The sequence below is a fragment of the Oryctolagus cuniculus genome, chromosome 7 (genome assembly GCF_964237555.1).
Source record: "Oryctolagus cuniculus chromosome 7, mOryCun1.1, whole genome shotgun sequence".
Taxonomy (NCBI): Eukaryota; Metazoa; Chordata; class Mammalia; order Lagomorpha; family Leporidae; genus Oryctolagus; species Oryctolagus cuniculus.
This window is the reverse complement of record NC_091438.1, coordinates 163,975,225-163,993,766: the sequence shown is the minus strand read 5'-3', so window position 1 is coordinate 163,993,766 and position 18,542 is coordinate 163,975,225. Positions and strand designations below refer to the sequence as shown.

Sequence of the window (18,542 nt, the reverse complement as noted above, 5' to 3'; positions counted from 1 at the left end):
GAACTTTCCGGAGTGAGGGCCAGCGACGTGGGCTCTGCTTCCCTGCTGCCCCCCGACGCCTCCCTTTCCCTGCCCTGCTGGACAGACTCGGCCCACCTGGTCCCTGCACTGCCCGCCCAATCCTGTTTCCAGACCGTAGATGCCCAGGCTCAGCCTGGGTCTCCATGGGGCCAAGTCCTCCGGGCAGCAACCGCCCGGCCGCTGCCACCCCTGCACCTTCCCTGGCTCATCCGACTGCCCCCCCCCCCAGCCTCCAGCCGTGGCATCCCAGTCGCTCCCAGGCAGGATGACCAGCTGGGAAGACCCAGGACAGCTGAGTGCCCAGGCCCCATCCCCTGCGCTCCCAGGTGCAGGTCTGGACACCAACAGCCTCTGCTGGGTGTGGCCCCCAGGTGGCGCTCCCGGCTACCCTGTGCTCCTCTGGCCAAGGCTAGGTGCAGGCCGTGTCCCCCACGGCCTCAGGGAGTCAAGGCCTGGCCTGTGCACTTCCTGGGGTCCCGAGGCAAGGTGGAGCCCAGCCGCGCTGTGGGGCCAGAGGGAGCAGTGATTGGTGTCACCCAGAGCAACCAGCAGAGGTGACCGCTCCCAGAGCACAGGACCCCCCGACACGCACCACTCAGGGACGGACAGCGAAGGCCCAGCGGTGGTCATCTTGACGCTGGCTGGGACACACACGCGGCACCGAGTGGCTCTGGGCCGAGGCGGCAGCAGCCAGAGCGAGGCCAAGGTGCCGGTGGCTGGCTCCCAGGGCCTCTTCCCTAGGGCCGGTGGGCATCTGCTTGGCCTACAGCTGTCCACTGACGTGGACGGGCCCAGATGCAGGAGTGGTGGCGAGGAGAGCAGGCCACCCCAGGGTGCCACCCGTCTGCCTCCCTCCCCCGCTTCTCCCAGGCATGGTCAGGCAGGCTGAGGGCCCCTCCCCCGCTGCAGAGCCGGAAGCCAGCACACGAGCCAATGGTTTTTTACAAGTGTGTTTATTGAAAGATCTGAAAATAGTAAGAATGCTTCTAGCAATATTAACAAATTTGGGGATGTTAACAACGGGACATTAGGAATTATTTCAAAGCCAAAAGCTTTCTGGACCCGTGCGGCACCCTGCTCTCTGGGACGAGCGGCTCGACCACTCCCTCCTGGACCTGGAGCCACACAGGTGGCGTGGGGTGGACCCAGGACAGAGGGCTGCCAGGACGGCGTGGGGTCAGAGCCTCGGCGCCCATGGGGCAGCAGGGGGACCCTGGCGAGGGTCTCTGCCAGCCGGAGCCTGCAGTGCCCGTCCTGACCTGTTCCGACCAGTCCGATGAGAAAATGCAACCGTGGGGCAGACTCGGCCGCATTTGGGACGTCCACTGGGCAACCGCCACCAGGGCCCGCCCCGTGGATGCCAGCAGAGCCACGCACCCCACGCAGGTTCCGTGTGGCCCCGTGCACTGGCATGCAGCATGTGTGTGTCCTCAGAAGGGCTGTGGGAGCGGCCACCCTGCACCGGGCAACAGGACGGCTCCTCCCCTGCAGCACGGACGTGAGCTCTCGGGAAGCCCAGCGGAACCACCACCGGGCGGACCTGGGGCCCAGCTGTGTGGAATGTGGGGTGTCCCGCGCCCCTGCCCCCTCCCCGCCACCAGGCTCGGTGGGGGCCCCTCACCCTGACGAGCTGTGGGGAAAGCAGCGAGCCGCGGGGCCCTCGGCTGTGACGTTCATTTCCAATGCCACAGGACAGACCAAGCACCCGACCCTGAGCCTCCGGAGACGGAAAGGGCCCCCGGCAGGAGCCAGAGCCTTGTGCGGGGCGGCCGGGACCCTGCTCGGTGCGTGGACAGGAGGGCGCCAGCCCCTTCCTCACTCTGCTCATTTAGAAATGCAAAAAAAAAAAGCAGACAGACTTCCGACGCCAGCAGAGCGGCGCGGCCTAGCCCTGCGCCTCGCCCGGCTCCTCCTCCTCCTCCGGGAAGTGGGCCTGCTTCTTGCGCACGTTCCAGTGCAGACACTGGGCCAGGCTCTCGAACCAGTCGCTCACGGCGTCTCGGACGCAGATGGAGGGGAGTGGGTAGCAAGAGGTAGTGATGCTGATGCTGCAGGGACCGAGGGGACACGGCTCAGGGGAGGGGCTGCAGCTCAGGGCCGACCCCCCAGGGCCTCAGCGTGCTGCGGGACAGACACTCAGGTCTGTGTGCAGGGGACACTGCCCAGGGGTGCGGTGCCCGGAGGACGGAGGCCGGCCCCCAACTCTAGGCAGCCGGGGGGCTCTGTGAGTAGCCACAGGTAGATGCCTCATGCCCGGCGGTCACGCCTGTGCTGCAGGTGACGCACCTGGGCCAGCGGCACAGCCCCCACCCCGACAGAGGAGACGCACACCTGTCTCCGTGGCGGATCTCCTGTCTCTTCCGTCCATCAAAGGACACCCAGGCAGTATTCCTTGCTTCTGGCGACAGCGTGATCTGTCAGGGCCAAGTGGAGAGGGGTGGGCCTTGGGTGGTGGGGGAAGACCCTGCAGGACCCGCTCCCACGCATCTGCTGGGCGGCTCCACCCTGGCCCGGAGCAACTGTAGCAGGGACCTGGGGCAGGGGAGAAGGGAGGCGGCGGCCAGGGCCCAGGCGGTCTCCTCCACTGGGACCGGGCACCCGTGTGACACGGACTGCCCTCCCCGTGTGGCTGAGAGCTCGCCAAGCCCCTCCAGATCCTGCCTGGGCGCTTGGACACAGCACTCAGGCACCCCACAGGGCTCATGATCCAGGGAGCCAGGAGTCGGCCCGAGGACAAGGCCAGGGCCAGGGCTGTGGGTGTGCCCCGGGCAGCACGGCGGGGGCTCCGTGCCCATGGACATGACTCACACACGAGAGGCGGAAGGGCGCTGGCTCTGACCTGCAGCTCGACCCCCGCGGGGACCACGATGGGCCGGAAGGACAGCGAGTGAGGGCAGATGGGCGTGACCATGATGGCCGGCACGTTGGGGTGGACCATGGAGGCCCCCGCGGCGGCTGCGTACGCCGTGCTGCCCGTCGGGGTGGACACGATCACTCCTGCGGCACAGGGGCAGGCGTCAGGCTCCCACCCGCAGCACTCTGAGGCCCCGGGGACGGCGACGCGGCCTTACCGTCGCCCTGCACCGTGGTGATCAGGTGTCCGTCCAGGTAGACGTCCACGTTAGACAAGTATGACGAGGGGCCTCTGTCAATCACCACCTCATTCAAGACCTGGAGGGGACGGCGCACGCTGGCAATGGGGCGGGGGCCTGCCCCCACCTCCCCCAGGCCTCGAATGAGGCCGCGGTGCAGGAGGGGCGAGGCCACAGACCTGGTACTGCACGGCCTGCTTCCCGGTGTCCGTGTCCAGGCCCGGGGCCGGCAGCCCGTTCTCACGGAGCCCGTTGTGGACGGCCGCCGCCTCGCCCCTGAGCGCCTTCACCACTCTGACCTTCAGCCGGCTCCGCAGAACCACCGCTGCATTCCCTGGGGGCCAGCGGGGTCAGCAGGGCCCACCCCGGGAGGCCAGCGGGGTCAGGGGCCCACCCCGGGAGGCCAGCGCTGCCCAGGGGCCCACCCCGGGAGGCCAGCGCTGCCCAGGGGCCCACCCCGGGGAGCCAAGACCCCCCCCAGGCGAGAGCGACACCCCTGTGCACTTCTGCCCAACACGCTGGCCGTCAAAACCGCTCGAAGCACCCAAACACGTGCAGCGTCTGCACCTCACGCCTGTCGCACGCTGCTCTGTGGCCACGGCACTGGAAGAGCGGCCGCGCCAGGGCAGCCCCGCCAGAGCTGCGTGGTTCCGGACCCCGACTTACCCTCTATCACCTGGGCAACTTGGGACTCAAAGCTCTCAAAGTTGAATGGGGTCAGGAAGCCCAGGGAGCCCAGGTGGAACGCCATGACCGGAGGCACGCTGCCCTGCGACCGGGGAGACGGGCCACTCAGCACGGCCTGCCCTGGGCCCTGGGCCTGGTGCTCCCTAGAGAAGGCAGGCCAGGCCAGGCCACGGAGCTCCAGAGGCCCCGGGTTCCCACTGCCCTGGCCTGGCCCCCAGCACCGCTCCTGCCTGAGGAAGTCGCCTGGGTCTGCGCCAGCACTCAGCAAGCCCCCTCTCCCGCCCACCGCTCGCTCTCCCTGCCTGGCCCTGGGGAAGGCAGAGCCCACCGGCACGGCACGGCACGCGCGGTGTGCGAGCTCTCTGAACTGACCCGGACAAAGGCTGCGGCCTGCGCGAGCGGCTGCCCGCCCTCGCCCACTCACCTGGAACAGCGAGGAGGCGTACAGCAGGGTCCCGTCTCCCCCCAGGCAAATGATGAAGTCGATCTGGTTGGAAATGTCGTCGTAATCTGGGAAACAGGAAGCCAGGCGGGCTCAGACCCGCAGGGCGGCCTCCCCCGCGCCGCAGCCCGCCGGGCCTCACCCTCGCGGAAGGTGCAGCACTTCTTCTTCACTGGCCCGAAGCTCTCGTCGCTCGCGATGGCGGGGTCCTCCAGGGCCTTCTTCTCCACGTACACGACCATGTTGTTCCCCTGGAAGGCGGGCGGCCGTGAGCCTACTGCCTCGTGACGGCTTTCCCTCGGCCCAGGTCGCCCGCAACGGCTCCCTGCTGCGGGAGGCCCCCGACCCAGGCGCTCCCGGCCAGGACTGACCTGAGCTGGACGCCTGGTGCAGGGGTGCGAGTGCTCGCTCCCGCCACGCAGGCCTGAGGACGAGTGTCCCCACGGACTCATGCGGCGGCGGACAACCCCTGTGGGTGCGAGCACCCTGCCAGCCCAGCGTGAGGTGTGGACACCCTGCCCAGCTGTGCCATGACTGGTGCTAAGAGGCTGTGGAGGCGGGGCCTCTGGGAGGAGGCGGGGCCTCAGGAGGTGACTGGGATGAGATGTGGTCTCATGGCTTCCCATAAAGAGGGGACCAGAGGCCACACGACCACGCTTGCCACATGAGGCCCCGTACGGCCTCAGGACTCCGCCAGCCAGGTCATCATCAGGTACGGCCGAGGGACTGCAGGCTAGAACCGGAGGGGGGCGGCAAACCTGTTTCCATTAAAACCCAGCCCAAGTGCAGAACAGCGCTCCTGTGACAGACGGTCACGGTCAGGAGCAGCATGCGGGCTGCGGCAGAGCTGGGAGGGTCTGGGGTCGGTGGAGACCCGGGGGTGGGGAGCGGAAACAGAGGCCAGCCTGAAGGAGCCAAGTCCCTGCCCTGGACGAGGGCTCTGCACTCGGCGCTCGGCGCAGCCAGAGGCGCCTGACGGACTCGGGAAGGCTGTGTGGGTGGCGCTGCCCCCCCCAGTGCAGCCTGAGGTCAAAGGGAAGCAGAGCACGAGGACCCGGGCACCTGGCAGCCGGCCACGCAGCAGAGCGAAGGAAGCAGGTGGGTGAGGCCGAGCTGCCTCCCGCAGAGGGGTCAGCGGGTGCCAGGACGGGGAAGCCCCAGCCAGGGACCTGGGGGGCAGAACTGTTCCAGGAAGGGTCCTGGGAGACCTGCGACCCCCTCCCTGGCTCACCACCCAGAGCCACCGTGCGATGGAAACCCTGGCACTTTGCGGCCACAGCCATTCAAGCAGGCCCAGGTGGCAGCTGCACACTGGGGTCCACGTGGTGTCTGGAAGGCCAGTGCCACAGGGCCGTGGCGTGGCGGCTTCCACCACGACAGCAGGCGGCCATCCTGAGGGTGACATTTGGTGCAGCTGCAGGCGGGGCTGCGCCTGGCAGAGCTGCAGGGGCCTCCCCTCGCCTCTGGGCACACAAGATGCCCAGGGCGGTGCTGGGTACAGGGTGGAGACACTGCTGGGGACACCCAGACGCTGTAGTGCAGTGCCCTCGACTCTGGCCCCCGCTTCCTGCTATCGTGCACCCCGGGAGGCGGCCGAGGGCGGTTCCGACGCTTCGGTCCACGTCCACCCAGCTGGGAGGCCCAGGGTGCGCTCCAGCTCCTGGATTGAGGCTGGTGCAGCCCTGGCTGCAGGTCGCTGAGGACCGGCAGATGCAAGACGCCTGCACAGACTGCCACCGCAAAAAAAAAACAAACATTCAAGAGCCGGCGAGGCCCGCCCCGCGGGGTGCTGGACCAGGACTGCGCCCTGCGCCTGTCACCTGTGTGGCCCTTGCAGGCGCACAGCTGGGAGGGAGCCGTCAGGGCATCAGAGGTGCGAGGGTGGGACCTCAGCCTGCCCGGGGCACGGGGGTGTGGCCCCCGAAGCAATCAGGCCCAGATAAAGCCGTCAGGGTGCGGCTAAGGCGAGACCAGCTGACACGGGCAGACACGGGACCCACACGAGACCCTGCACCGCCTCGGGACCCTGGCAGCAAGGCCGTCACCGGACACGGCCCTCAGAACCACAGCCAGGACACCCCTCTGCCGCAGGCTGGGCCCTCAGCGGGACGCGGCCCCCCCCCGCCCCGCCCCCGCGCACTCGCCTGCACCAGGTACGCGCAGAGCTCCTTGAAGGGCTGCAGCAGGCGGGCGTCGCGGATCTTCTTGATGACAAGGACGCTCTTCGGGGGCTTGTTCCACGTCAACCGCTGGCTCGCAGGGTCCTGAATGTGCCTTGGGGGAGAGGAGAGGGTTCACGCCGGCCGCACACGGCCCCTCGGGCAGGACAGGACGCACGGTCCACCCCTGGACAAAGGCACTCACCGGCAGCCCCGGCGGCGCAGCCCTGGCCCGTGGGGACGGGCACGGGGTCCGGCCCAGCAGGAAGACCCTGCCTGCTCACCCCGTTCCCGTGTTCGGCCGCACCGGCCTGCAGTGACCGACGGTGCCCATCACTCACCTCGGCAGCCCCAACCCCACCAGCGCTCGCTCGTCCCTCAGCGACGCCCCGACGCCTCCGCAGGACAACTGCTCACAGAGCCCACTGAGGGGAAGCCTGGGGCTGGCCACCCCATGGCCGTCGGGGACGCCGGCTCCCTGCAAACACCCGGACCAGCAGGCACGGGCCCCTCAGGACAGGCACTCCCTGCCACGCCAGAGCGCGACCCTAGCTCCCTGCACTCCCACAGTGCGGACCTCTGGTTTAAAGTCGTGGCGGCGCTGCTGTGAGCGCCACGGCCCTGCCCAGCCGCCCCCGTGCCGTGAGCCCTGCCTCCCACCCCGCCGGGATCCCGCTAGCGTGCAGGTCCCGGGCACCAGGAACATGGGTGGGAGCAGCACCCGTGTCCCTGCTGTCCAGGAGCTGAGGGAGGAGGGGACTGGGGCTCCCTGTCGGGTTCAGAACAGCGGTGCAGACCGGCGAAGTTCCCTTCCCAGTGCCGTCGCGGTGGGGAGCGACAAGGACACGCCTACGGCGGCAGCACTGGCCGCATCCAGTCAATCAATGACCATGGGACGCTGGTCCCAGCACTCACCCTGTCCAGGCGTTTCTGGGGGGTGTGCAGCCACCCATGACACCTCCGTGGGCCTCACCGTCCGCCCCGTCAGTCGCGGGGCTCGCGAGGCACTGCCCCCTTCCAGGAGACGGCCGATGTGTCCATGGCATCGTGGTCACACTTTGCTAATGACAGGTGCACGCACAGCCCTGCCGCACCAGCACCTCCCGGCTGCGCATCCTACACTACCAGCCCAGCGTCTGCACCACCAGCACCGAGCGCAGCACGCTACAGAGCGAGGTCTTCTAAACACAGCCCGGCCAAGAGTCCCTGAAGTCACAAAATCCAACGAGACAGGATTCCCGCTGCTCACCGCGCCCTCCTGCCTCACCGAGGAGAGAGTGTCTGTCGGCGCTCGGCCCGCAGCTCAGAGGCCCACGTCCCGCATCAGCGAGCCGCGCTCAGTGCCAGCTCCAGCTCTGGACCCCAGCCCCCTGCTGGCCTGGACCCTGGGAGGCGCAGTGACGGCTCCCGCGACTGGGTTCCGCCATGCGCAGGGGGACCTGGACGGAGCTCCCAGCTCCCAGCTCCGGCCGGCCTGAGCCGCTGCAGGCGGAAGACCTCTCTGCTTCTCTGCCTCTCAAGTAAGTGAAAACAGACCAAGCAAGAGGCCGCAGCTGTCCTGTTCTCTGCCGCGCTCCGGGCCCAGCCGCGGCACCGAGTGTGCAGCCTCCCGGCTCTGCCAGCCTCCCTCTGGCCTGTGGAACTGGCCCGGCCCGTGGGAGGAGTTCCCAGGCCACCGGCAGGTGAAAGGGCGTTCACTCCCAGCCCTCGATCGATCTGCACTGGGCAGTGGCCTCGGGGCCTGTGGGCGGTCACAGCCCTCCGCCCAGGTCACAAGTGAAGCTCTGACCCCAGTGGACTTCCTGGGGAGGACCACCAGCCAGATCCTCTGCTTCCTGCTGGGTCATCTGAAAAGTGGGTGCTGACCCTGCCGGGCCACGGCTGTGGGAATGGGACGGGCAGAGCAGGGCCACAATGGCGTGGGCAGCTCTGTCCTGACCACTGAGATGACCTGGCAACTTCTCACAGCACAGCCAACAAAAACGCAGGTTCATGGTGAAACCTAGGTTGGTTCCCAGACCGGAAGTCCACGTTCCTCACAGCTGTCCTGCCACAGCACCGGCCTCTGCCATCAGGGAAACCACGAGGCCAGGTCCCCAGGGAGTCACTGCCACAGCCACAGAAGGCCTGGCAGGGAGCGAGGGCAGAGCAAGCCACCGGCCTGGCCGCCACGGACCCTCGGGGCAGCTCCCAGCGCCCTGTGCCTCAGCCCGAGGGATCTTGGGGGCAGGCTTCCAGGGCAGAGCCTGGCCCCAGGAGCTGAGCTGGTAAAGGCCACTTAACCCATGAAATGGTGACCAGGGAGTGCCTCTGCCCAGACCAGGAAGTGCAGGGAGGGGCAGCTCTTGGCCAGGAGCAAACATGGGAGGGTGGGGCAGCCGTGTGGCGAGCAGCTGCGGCTCTGGCCTCGGGGAGCGCTGGCCCCCAGGGACCCGCGCGGCTGCCACATGGAGCCACAGCAGATAGCTGGGAGCCGAGGTGGTGGGGCTGGCCTGCCCTCGGCACAGCCCTCCCTGGTTGGGGTCAAAATGACAGGAGCTGTGTGTGGACGGGGGCGGGGCAGCGCACAGCCTGCAGGGGGCAGCCTAACGAGCCCCCGCAAACAGCTCCCAGCCAGCCCACTGGTGAGGTCCTAACCCCGAGGAGGCACTGGGTGATGCACGGTGCTGCCCAGGGGGTCCCCAGTGCACAGCCCCAGCCCCCACTACACGTCACAGCCTCTCGCATCTCACGTGCACCTCTCTTCTCAGAGCCAGACCCGGGCACGCACAACCTCCCCATCCGTCCCCAGCTCCCTGAAGCAGGCCCTGCGGGCACGGCAGGGCTCCCACACACAGGCCTGGAGGCCGCGGCCCCGCAGTGCCAGAGGCTCAGAGACCAGGGATCTCTCTGGAGAAAGTGCGAAGTAAAACGCTCCGAGCCGAGGTGGAACTCCAGTGTTTAAACCGTTTGGCTAGTTTTCCCCTAAAAACACAAACCGCAGCGGGGCCGGGGCACAGGACGCGGGCGGAGCCGTCAGGCCCACGACAGCAGACTGGGAGAGCCACGCCAGCGGTGCCGCGACGCGGTCGAGGCCACTGACGCGAGGCCTTGGTCCGCCGAAACCCCGGGCGGCCCAGAGCGCGTGAAAGCCGCGCCCACGAGGCAGAGCGTCTCCTAAACAAGCGCGGCCAGACGGGCTCGTTCATCGGCGTCTCTCGAGCTTCAAATGACCTCAGGACAAACAGCGCCCGAGAACAGAGCGGTCAGGAACCAGGCCACGCTGGCGCTCGGCGGGTGCCGGCGCGCGCCACTCTGCAGGCACCAGGGAAGCCAGCAGGACCCGGGGACGTCGCGTGGCTTTAAGTGACTGGAAACACACTGCTCCGTCCACACCACAGCCACCCCACGACACACACCCTCCCGGGGACCCCAACTCACATGATGGTCTGGGGGTTCTGCAGCACGCAGGCCTTTGGTCCAAAAGTGGTCACCGGGCACGGGCCATGCAGAGAGCGCGTCCTTCTGCAGAGAGCACACACAGCGCAGCGCCGTCAGAACACGCGTGTGCAGCCACAGACACAGACGGGGCCACCCCAGACTCCAGGGAGCACCAGCACCAGCCCTGGAGCCCCAGGCTCCTCAGCGCGGCGGGAGACACTCCCAGCCCGGACGGGGGAGACGCCGGCTCTGAGACGGGCCTGGGGGTCTGCATTCCTGGGGGTGTCCCAGAACCTGTCTCCTGGTCACTATTTGGGAATCGAGAGGTCAGAACCTACTCCCAGGTGGCCTGGGGAGGGGGAGGTGTCGGAATGGGGGTCACAGCGCCTGGGTTTCAGTCCTGGCTCCCCTTCTGCTCACTTCCTGGGAGGCAGCAGTGGACGACTCGAGCCCCTGCGCCCCTGACACCCACATGGGAGACCCGGACAGCAGCTGCTGCAGGCATCCGAGGAGAGAATCAGAGGACGGCACATCGCTCTGCCCACCGTTGTGTGTTTCTGTTTGCCTTTCAAATACATACATTTAAAAACAAATTTAATGTTAACAAAAACATTTACCCTGAACTATACGAAGAGCCCAACTTTTCCAACAAATGAAAAGTGACTGACTCATGGCATCCTGGGAAAAGGCCCTGGGCTGGTGCTCCTGCCTTTACCGGGGTCAATGGGCTGAGGCGACACCTGTGACCTCCTGACCACGGGAGCAGGACGCTCCGGGGCCACTGGACGTGATGGCCAGCAGGGAGCCGCCCGCTGCTCTCTGTCTTCAACCACTGCCAGCGTCCCAGTGTCTACGCTGGAGAGCGGGCGTCTGGTGGCTGTGGCACACCTGGGGCCTTTCTGGACCGAGCGTGCTCTGGGCTTGCTTACGTACGTCTTCTAAAGATGATTAAGTGTATTGCAAAACCCAGACTGGACTCAGGAACTCAAAAGGCAACCAGAAACCAGGTGTGCGGCTCCTCCACTTGCCATGGGCGCCTTGGGGGCGTGGCTCCCCTCCCCCGCCTCACTCAGGGCCCTCCAGAGCCTGCCTCTGACCGCTGACCGCTGTCTGTATCCCCAGGTCCAGGGTCCTGACAGGAAGGCTGCACGGAGCCAACAAACTTACAGAAACCGAAAGCAAAAAGCTCTGTCGGGCACCGCCACGGCCTGGAGGCACCAGGGACCGAGTGACAACTCCACAGCGGCTGCTCTGGGCAAGCCGTGCCCACGCCGCCAGGGCCCTCACCAGTGACGGGGTGCTGCTGCCCACCAAGTTCATCTGGTCCCCAAACGTGGCCTGCTTTCAAAACCACTTTCCAGGGCTGGGGTCGTGGCACAGCAGGTCAGCTGTTACCTGCGATGCCGGCTCCCATATCAAAAGCACCGGTTCAAATCCCGGCTGCTCTGCTTCTGATCCAGCTCCCTAGTAACGCGCCCGGGAAGGCAGTGGATGATGGCCAAGTGTCTGGGCCCCTGCCGCCCACCCATGTGGGAGCCCAGGCTGGAGTTCCAGGCGCTGGCTGTGGCCTCCCCCGGCCCTGGCTGTTTTGGCTACTTGGGCAGTGACCTCGAAAACAGATGTCTTCCTCAGCCTTCCAAAAAAATCTTTAAAAACAAACAATAAAACAAAAACAACAACCATTCTCCACCGAAGAACTCTCCCTTGGCTGGCACGGGCGTGAGCCCTCCTTGAGGGCACCGCCTGGCGAGCTCAGTGCCGCCACCGCCACCGTCACCGCCGCGTGCCTGTCAGGCCTCCCGGACACGAGGTCTGGCTGCTGTTGCCCAAGCGCCATTGAGCAAGAGCAGTGCCGCGGCCCACGGAGGGGCAGGCGGGCAGAGGGCACACACGTGACGGGCCCTGCCCAGGCATGCCCTCCGGCCCTCGCCTCTCTGAAGGGCCAGGAACACAGAGGTCTCCTCACCAAGTCTAATACTGAAAGGCAGTGTGGGGGCGGTGCTGTGAGGCAGTCGGCTGGGCCTCCACCTGCAGTGCCAGCCCCCACATGGGCACTGGTTCCAGTCCTGGCTGGTCCACTTCCCATCCAGCTCCCCGCTATGGCCTGGGAGAACCGTGGAAGATGGCCCAAGTGCTCAGGCCCCTGCTCCCAGGTGGGAGACCCGGAGGAAGCACTGGACCGGCTCAGTTCCGGCTCTTGTGGCCACTGGGGACTGAACCAGCAGATGGAAGACCTCTCTCTCTCTCTCTACCTGACACTAAAAAAGAACGAACGAGCGAGAGAATCGGTGTGGGCTGAGCTGGGTGGTCTGGGCCAACTCGGGAGGTGGCCACCCAGGTCCACCTTCTGGACAGAAACCACACTAGTAACACCGGTCGGCCTCAATATTTAATTCTCAAGGATTCTTCGTGACCATATTAATAAATCACATCACGAACGGGAGGGGAAGAGGCCTCGCGCCCATACCTGAACTCCTTGGTGCTGCCCGAGGCGGGCGAGGCCGACAGGCTGCGTGACTTGGCCCGGCCCCGGATGGGGGGGCCGTCGCCCCAGGTCTCATCGCCGTGGCACGCCGAGCAGCGGTAGGCGGCGGAGTCTGGACTTAGCTCCTTGTTTGTGTTCATGTTTTCTTGTTCCGTTTCTGTAGCCGCTAAGCAATAACTTTGGACAGAAAAACACTGATGTCTTATTTAATAAACTAACAAACACAGATACACAAAACAGCGATAAAGCACACACATTAGGGGAAAGCTGCTGATGTCCGATTTACCCAAGTTTTTTGAAAACAGGCTGTCTCCACCCCAAAGAGGACAAAGACCTCAGCCATGAACCTGGGGCTTCTGGAAGGGTCTGGAGCCCTAGAAGCCGAGGAGTGAGAGGAGTGCCGGGGGCGGAGCTGTGGCGCTGCTGGCACACAGCAGCCCCGGGGTCAGTGCCGGGGCAGGACATGGCGCCCTGCACGGCGCCCGTCAGTCCAGGAGAGCCTGCACAGGCTACGTTTAAGTTCAGCACTCAGGAAACGATCACCAAGGCCGACCTACACTGAAGCCAGGGCGGGCCTCAAATTCCAAAAGAGGAGAAGGGAGAGAAGCTCCTCTCTGCCACAACACAGCAGAACCCAGAACCCAGAAACGGGGCCGGCGCTGGGCGCAGTGGGCAAAGCCGCTGCCTGCAGTGCCGGCATCCCATGGGCACCAGTTCCAGTCCCGGCTGCTCCACTTCCCATCCAGCTCTGTGCTGTGGCCTGGGACAGCAGTGGAGGACGGCCCAGGTCCTCGGGCCCCTGCACCCGCGTGGGAGCCCTGGAGGAAGCTCCTGGCTCCAGCCTGGCCCAGCCCTGGCTGTTGTGCTCATGTGGGGAGTGAACCAGCAGATGGGACATCCCCCCCCATAACTCTTTCAAAATAAGTAAATAAATCTTTTAAAAAAATACACACACACACAAGAATAAAAGTGTGACAAAGCCGTGCGGCCCCCACACTCCCACCACAGGGGTTCTGAACTCGCTCCCGACCCTGGCGAGGGCTGACGGCGAACCTCAGAGCCAGTCCACAGAGCACCCGGAAGGTGAGGGCGATGCCGACCCGGAGCCAAAGTCTACTCGCGGTTAACGCCAGGCTCAAAGTCCCGAGAACAAAAGTGGTGAGCTACACGCCCGCCGGCTGTGCCGCAGCGCGGCCTGGGCTCCGTGCCTGAGCTGCGGCAGAGCCCCTGAGGGTCCAGATCCCGGCTCTGGCCCACCCCGCCCGGCCCCAGCTGTTCGGGAGTGAACCAGCAGATGGAAGATCTGTCACTACATCTCTCGAATAAATAAATAAAATCTTGGAGGACAGCACTGTGGCGTAGCAGGTAAAGCCTCCACCTGCAGTGCCGGCATCCCATATGGGCGCCCATAAGAGTCCCGGCTGCTCCACTTCCCATCCAGCTCTCTGCTGTGGCCTGGGAAAGCAGTAGAAGATGGCCCGAGTGCTTGGGCCCCTGCACCCGCGTGGGAGACCTGGAAGAAGCTCCTGGCTCCTGGCTTCAGATCGGCCCAGCTCTGGCTGTTGGAGCGATCTGGGGAGTGAACCAGCAGATGAAAGACCTCTCTCTCTCTCTCTCTCTCTCTCTGCCTCTCCTTCTCTGTGTAACTGTGACTTTCAAATAAATAAATAAATCTAAAAAAAAAAAAATAAAACCTTAAAAGAATCAAAGAGGAACCGTAATGAAGAAACCGTTATGGTGACGGGATGGCTGCCACACACAGGGAACCAGCAAACCGGCCAAGGCACCTGCGGCGGCAGACGCCGGCACACGCCGGCACCGAGGCGGGTAAGAGGGCCTGGGGTCGTGACCCAGGTCCTGGGGTGCGGCCCGAGGCACACAGGGACAGAGTGTCGTGCCGGGGACACAGCGGGAAGAGGCCTGGAAAAGCTGGCCCCGACGCAGGGCCCGGGGCACAGCACGCAGGCAGCCCACGCAGCAGCCCACCACACGACCCACGACGTCACCCCAAAGTCAAGACGGGAGAGGCAAACTCGATACACAAAACCAACCGCATTTCTACATACTGAGACTCGAAATGTCCTTCACCACCGCACTGAAAACAGCCAAGACCCGCACACTGACCTACACCCACAGCAGCGCTGAGCGCCCCGGGAGCGGCACTGATGAGCCTGTGTGGACACACGGACCACAGAGGTTAGAGGAAGTGGGGCTGACAGCGCCGCCCCAGGCCGGAGCAGAGAGGGGTCCTGGCACGGAGACCCCCCATCATAGGCGCCCGTCATCCTGGACAGAGGTGCTGAGCCACACTGGGACACCAGGCTGCAGCTCAGCCACTCCCTCACCCCCACGGCAACTCCAGAGAGAGAGAGAGGGAGAGAGGGGGAGAGAGGGACAGAGGGAGAGAGAGGGAGGGAGAGGGAGAGAGAGGGAGAGGGAGGGGGAGAGAGGGGGAGAGAGGGAGAGGGGGAGGGAGAGGGGGAGAGAGGGAGAAGGGGAGGGAGGGGAGAGAGGGGGAGAGAGGGGAGAGAGGGAGAGGGGGAGAGAGGGAGAGGGGGAGAGAGGGAGAGGGGGAGGGAGAGGGGGAGAGAGGGAGAGGGGGGAGAGGGGGAGAGAGGGGGAGAGAGGGGGAGAGAGAGGGAGAGGGGGAGAGAGGGAGAGGGGGAGGGAGGGGGAGAGGGGGAGGGGGAGGGAGGGGGAGAGGTGACCCAGAGCGAGAGCAAGAGGTGGCCCCCACAGAGGCCCCACGACTTCCTGACACAGGAACAACCGGGCACGCCAGGTACCCAGCGGACCCCAACCCAAGCTCACACCCTCAACGCCAGTCCAGGGGCCCCGCCCACCAGCATCCCCCGCGGAGCCCCAGCTGCGCCCTCACCCAGCCGGGAGACCAGAGTGCAGCTCCGGGCCCGGCCTGGCCCAGCCCGGCTGCCCCGGGCACCTGGGGAGTGACCCAGCCGACGGAACCCCCTCTCTTCCTCCCTCTCTCACGCAGCTCTGCCTCCAAACAAGTACAAGTAAGAGTTACATTTCAGCCGAGAGACCTTTGGGACAGTACCACGTGACCAGAGCCACGCCGGCGCCCCACGGCCCGCGCTGGCCTCTCTCCCAGGTTCCGGGAAGGCACGGGCAGCTGTGCGGACGGTCACCGCCACCCCACGGCCAGCCTGAGCCGACAAGTTTTTCAGGAACTTCAAGCTCTGAGGCCCAGACAGGCCACTCGCAGGAGGGCCAGGGGCGGGTGGCACTGGGCAGCACCCACCTCCGAGGGGTTCTGGGCCCTGCACCCGCGCCTCCGGCCAGCGTGCGCGTGTCGGGCAGCAAGGCCTCCTGAGGCGGCTTCCGGGCCATGGCTCACCCACAGGTGCTCGCGGGCTCACCTACCCCACGCACGAGCCCCGGCGCACAGCGCGCGTGCACGGGAAACTCAGTGACACGGGGCGCGCACACGGCGAAAGTGGAACCCCGGCGTCCCAGGGCTGCAGGGGCCCTGCCGCCACCGCTGCGGGCGACAGGCCAGTGCCACCCCCGAGGACACGGGCCGGGAGCCCTGCGAACCCCGCAGGGCGCGGTGAGGGCCTGCACGGGGAGCCGCGAGAACCCCGCACCCGCTGCCATCGCGAGCGGCAGCCCCAGGCGCCCGGCGTCCGTGGCAGCACCTGCTGCGCCCGCCGGATCGCGGGGAGCCAGGCCAGGGCTGCGCGGGGCGGGGCGGGGCGGGAGGGTCCGGGGGCGCGGCCCGGGCGCCCCGGAGAGGAGCCCTCCGGGGTCCGGGGACGCCCCTTCGGGAGCCCGCCGCGCTCCTCCTCGCGCCCAGCTGGGTCAGGGAAACTCCTCGCTCGGGGGCTGCGCCGCGCGCCCCGCGCCGGGACCCCGCGGCCGCCTCAGCGCCCGGCTCCGGCCCTGCCCGGCGCCAGCCCCGGCTCGCGCGCCCCCGGGCGCCGAGTGGCCGCGCGCTCACCGTTCGCCGCCGGCGCCGTCCCCAGGCCGGGCCGCCGCCCGTCGCCCGCCGCCGCTACCTGGCCCTCCGCGCCCCGGCCGCCGGCCGCCCCATGGCCGCCCGGACCCGGCGCCGGCGCCGCCGAGCAGCTCTGCGCCGCGGCCGCCCAGTGCGCAGGCGCGGCCGCCACGCATGCGCCCTGCCGCGCCGCCGCGCACGTGGGGCCGCCGCCGGGGTCGACGGGCGCGGGAGCGGCAGCGGCGCGGGGGGCGAAGGCCGGCGGGCGGGGGCGGGGTCTCGGGTCACGTGGGCCGGTGCCGGCGAGCAGGTGCGGGGGCGGTGCGCGCCCGCCGGTCCCCGGCTCGCCGAGGCCGGCCGGACTGTGTGGCTGCGAGCGGCCGCGCCCACCCGGGGCCCTGGGGCTTCTCTGGGGTGGCCGTGGACAGTGCTGTGCGCAGTCCACAGAGTGGAGGACCCTGGAGGTGGGACGAAGCGGACAAGGCCGCAGGAGCTTCTTGTGGGACTGCCGGCCCCGCCTGGCCAGGGGCCGAACCCGCTGGGCCCGGATGCCCCAGGGCCGCTTCTCCTCCAAATGCTCCTTTGCGTGGGCGCACACACACACTCCCTGATTGAGCCCCTGGCCGCCCCCCTGTACGCGCTGTGGTCAGGCTCTCGCTGCCCAGAGGCCGTTGGGCCTGGTGCTGTCTCCCTGAGGGCACCGGGGCCCAGGACCACCGGGCAGCAGGGGCACCGAGGGTGGCCGAGGGATTTCTTAGCGTCTGTAACTTCCCCTGGCTGGTTGTGTAAACTCGGCCACTTCTCCAGGATGACCACCAGCGTCTCCACGGGGGGAGCCCTGAGCCGCCTGTGCGGATGGCTGTTCCCAGGACGGCCACTGGCCCGGCCGCCGGCGCGGGGCTCAACCCAGGGACCTACCTGTCCAGCGTGCTCCCGGACGCAGGAGCGCTGCCCGGCCGCTGACCAGGGTAGCCGTCCACCCCGGGCCTCAGGCTGCCAGGGCAGCCCCTCCCACTTCAGAGAAAACAAGGGCTGTGGCTTCCTCCGGAGACCTCGATTGCGCAATCCGGGGCCCTGGACTCAGAGGCCAGGGGCTCACGTCCACCCTGGCACTCGACCCGCGCTCGCTCACGCCACCACCGCCGCTGGAGCACCCGGAAGTCCTCAGAGGCCAAGGACTGGGGGAGGAGACGCGGCCTCCCCCCAGGGGCTGCGAGGGAGGGGCAGCAGGTCCCAGCCCGAGAGCTGCTCTCAGGGATGGGCCCTCGGGCGTGTACACTCCAAACCAACCCCGGCCTGTCCTGGGAGGCCTGGGGCTGGGGGAGGCGCAGGGCCGGGCAGCTCCCGGAGCTGGCTCCTGTCCTTCAGGCTGGGCGGGGGCGCCTCTGGCTGTCTAGGCCACGGCTTTCCTTGGGGTTGTACTCCAGCTAGGGGTGGGGAAGTTGGCTTCCGCTGGCTGGGCTCGGCACCCAAAAGAGGAAGTGGCCAGGAGGGGCTGAGACTCCCCGTGGAGGTGTGCCACGAGCTTCCCCCAGGTCAGCGCACCCCTCGGTCACCAGGCTGGGACCGGCTTCCCAGGCCCCAGGCCCTCCTCTGGGACTTCACCCACAGCCGCACACGCGACAGGCATGTTTGGGCTGCTTTGGCCGTGGCCCCCTTTCTTTGCCTTGTGCCTGGCTCAGCAGATGAGACAGGTCAAGGGTGGAGCAGACCGCGGGGAGTGAGGAGGGGGAGGGGAGGGGCGCGGTCTTGACCAGGGCAGCCCAGGTCAAGGGTGGAGCAGACCATGGGGAGTGAGGAGGGGGAGGGGAGGGGCGCGGTCTTGACCAGAGCTTTCCAGGGACCAGCATCCCTCAAACGGCAGGTGCCTGGGGTGGGCGGGGCTCGCGATGTCCACAAGCCCCCCTCCCCCACCCCGTGAAGAAGTCTTTGGACCCTGAGGTCCAGAGGCCCAGTAACTTGCCCAAGGTCAGCCTGGATTCTGAGGAGGAGCCATGCTGGGGGACGGGGCAATGTGGCCAGGCCTGCTGCTCCCGGGAACACAGCTGCCCTGGGTCAGCCCACTTGGCAGCCCGACCACTGGTGAGGCGGCAGCAACACTGGGTGGCGTGTTTGTGTCGTGAGTGTGGGCAGCGCGGGGTGCCCCTGCTGTGGGCTCCTTGCTGAGGGTCAGGCTCTGCCAGGGCAGGGCAGCAGAGGTCAGCACAGAATCCTTGGCATGGAGCTGGCAGGACACAGGGCACAGGGCAGGCTGGAGTGGCCAGGAGGCTGAGGAGGT

The 18,542-nt window shown here is 67.1% G+C and overlaps 1 protein-coding gene across 6 annotated transcripts; it reads right to left on the bottom strand.

Annotated features, from left to right (window-relative positions):
• Positions 1 to 958: 958 nt before the first annotated feature.
• Positions 959 to 17,322, bottom strand: NADK (NAD kinase). 6 transcript variants are annotated; one of them, XM_070079415.1, is made up of 13 exons: positions 15,185 to 15,271; positions 14,431 to 14,477; positions 12,289 to 12,483; positions 9,822 to 9,905; positions 6,387 to 6,516; positions 4,385 to 4,493; positions 4,225 to 4,310; positions 3,780 to 3,882; positions 3,293 to 3,447; positions 3,093 to 3,192; positions 2,861 to 3,018; positions 2,353 to 2,435; positions 959 to 2,069 (listed from the first exon to the last, which is right to left on the bottom strand). In XM_070079415.1, exons 3-13 carry the CDS (start codon positions 12,444 to 12,446, stop codon positions 1,907 to 1,909), a joined length of 1,329 nt encoding a protein of 442 aa, XP_069935516.1. In that variant the 5' UTR covers positions 12,447 to 12,483; positions 14,431 to 14,477; positions 15,185 to 15,271; the 3' UTR covers positions 959 to 1,906. The 6 variants fall into 6 exon arrangements, with proteins under 6 accessions (XP_069935516.1, XP_051696500.1, XP_051696498.2 ...); XM_051840540.2 differs by lacking the exons at positions 14,431 to 14,477; positions 15,185 to 15,271 and adding an exon at positions 17,183 to 17,322; XM_051840538.2 differs by lacking the exons at positions 14,431 to 14,477; positions 15,185 to 15,271 and adding an exon at positions 16,268 to 16,468.
• Positions 17,323 to 18,542: the final 1,220 nt, after the last annotated feature.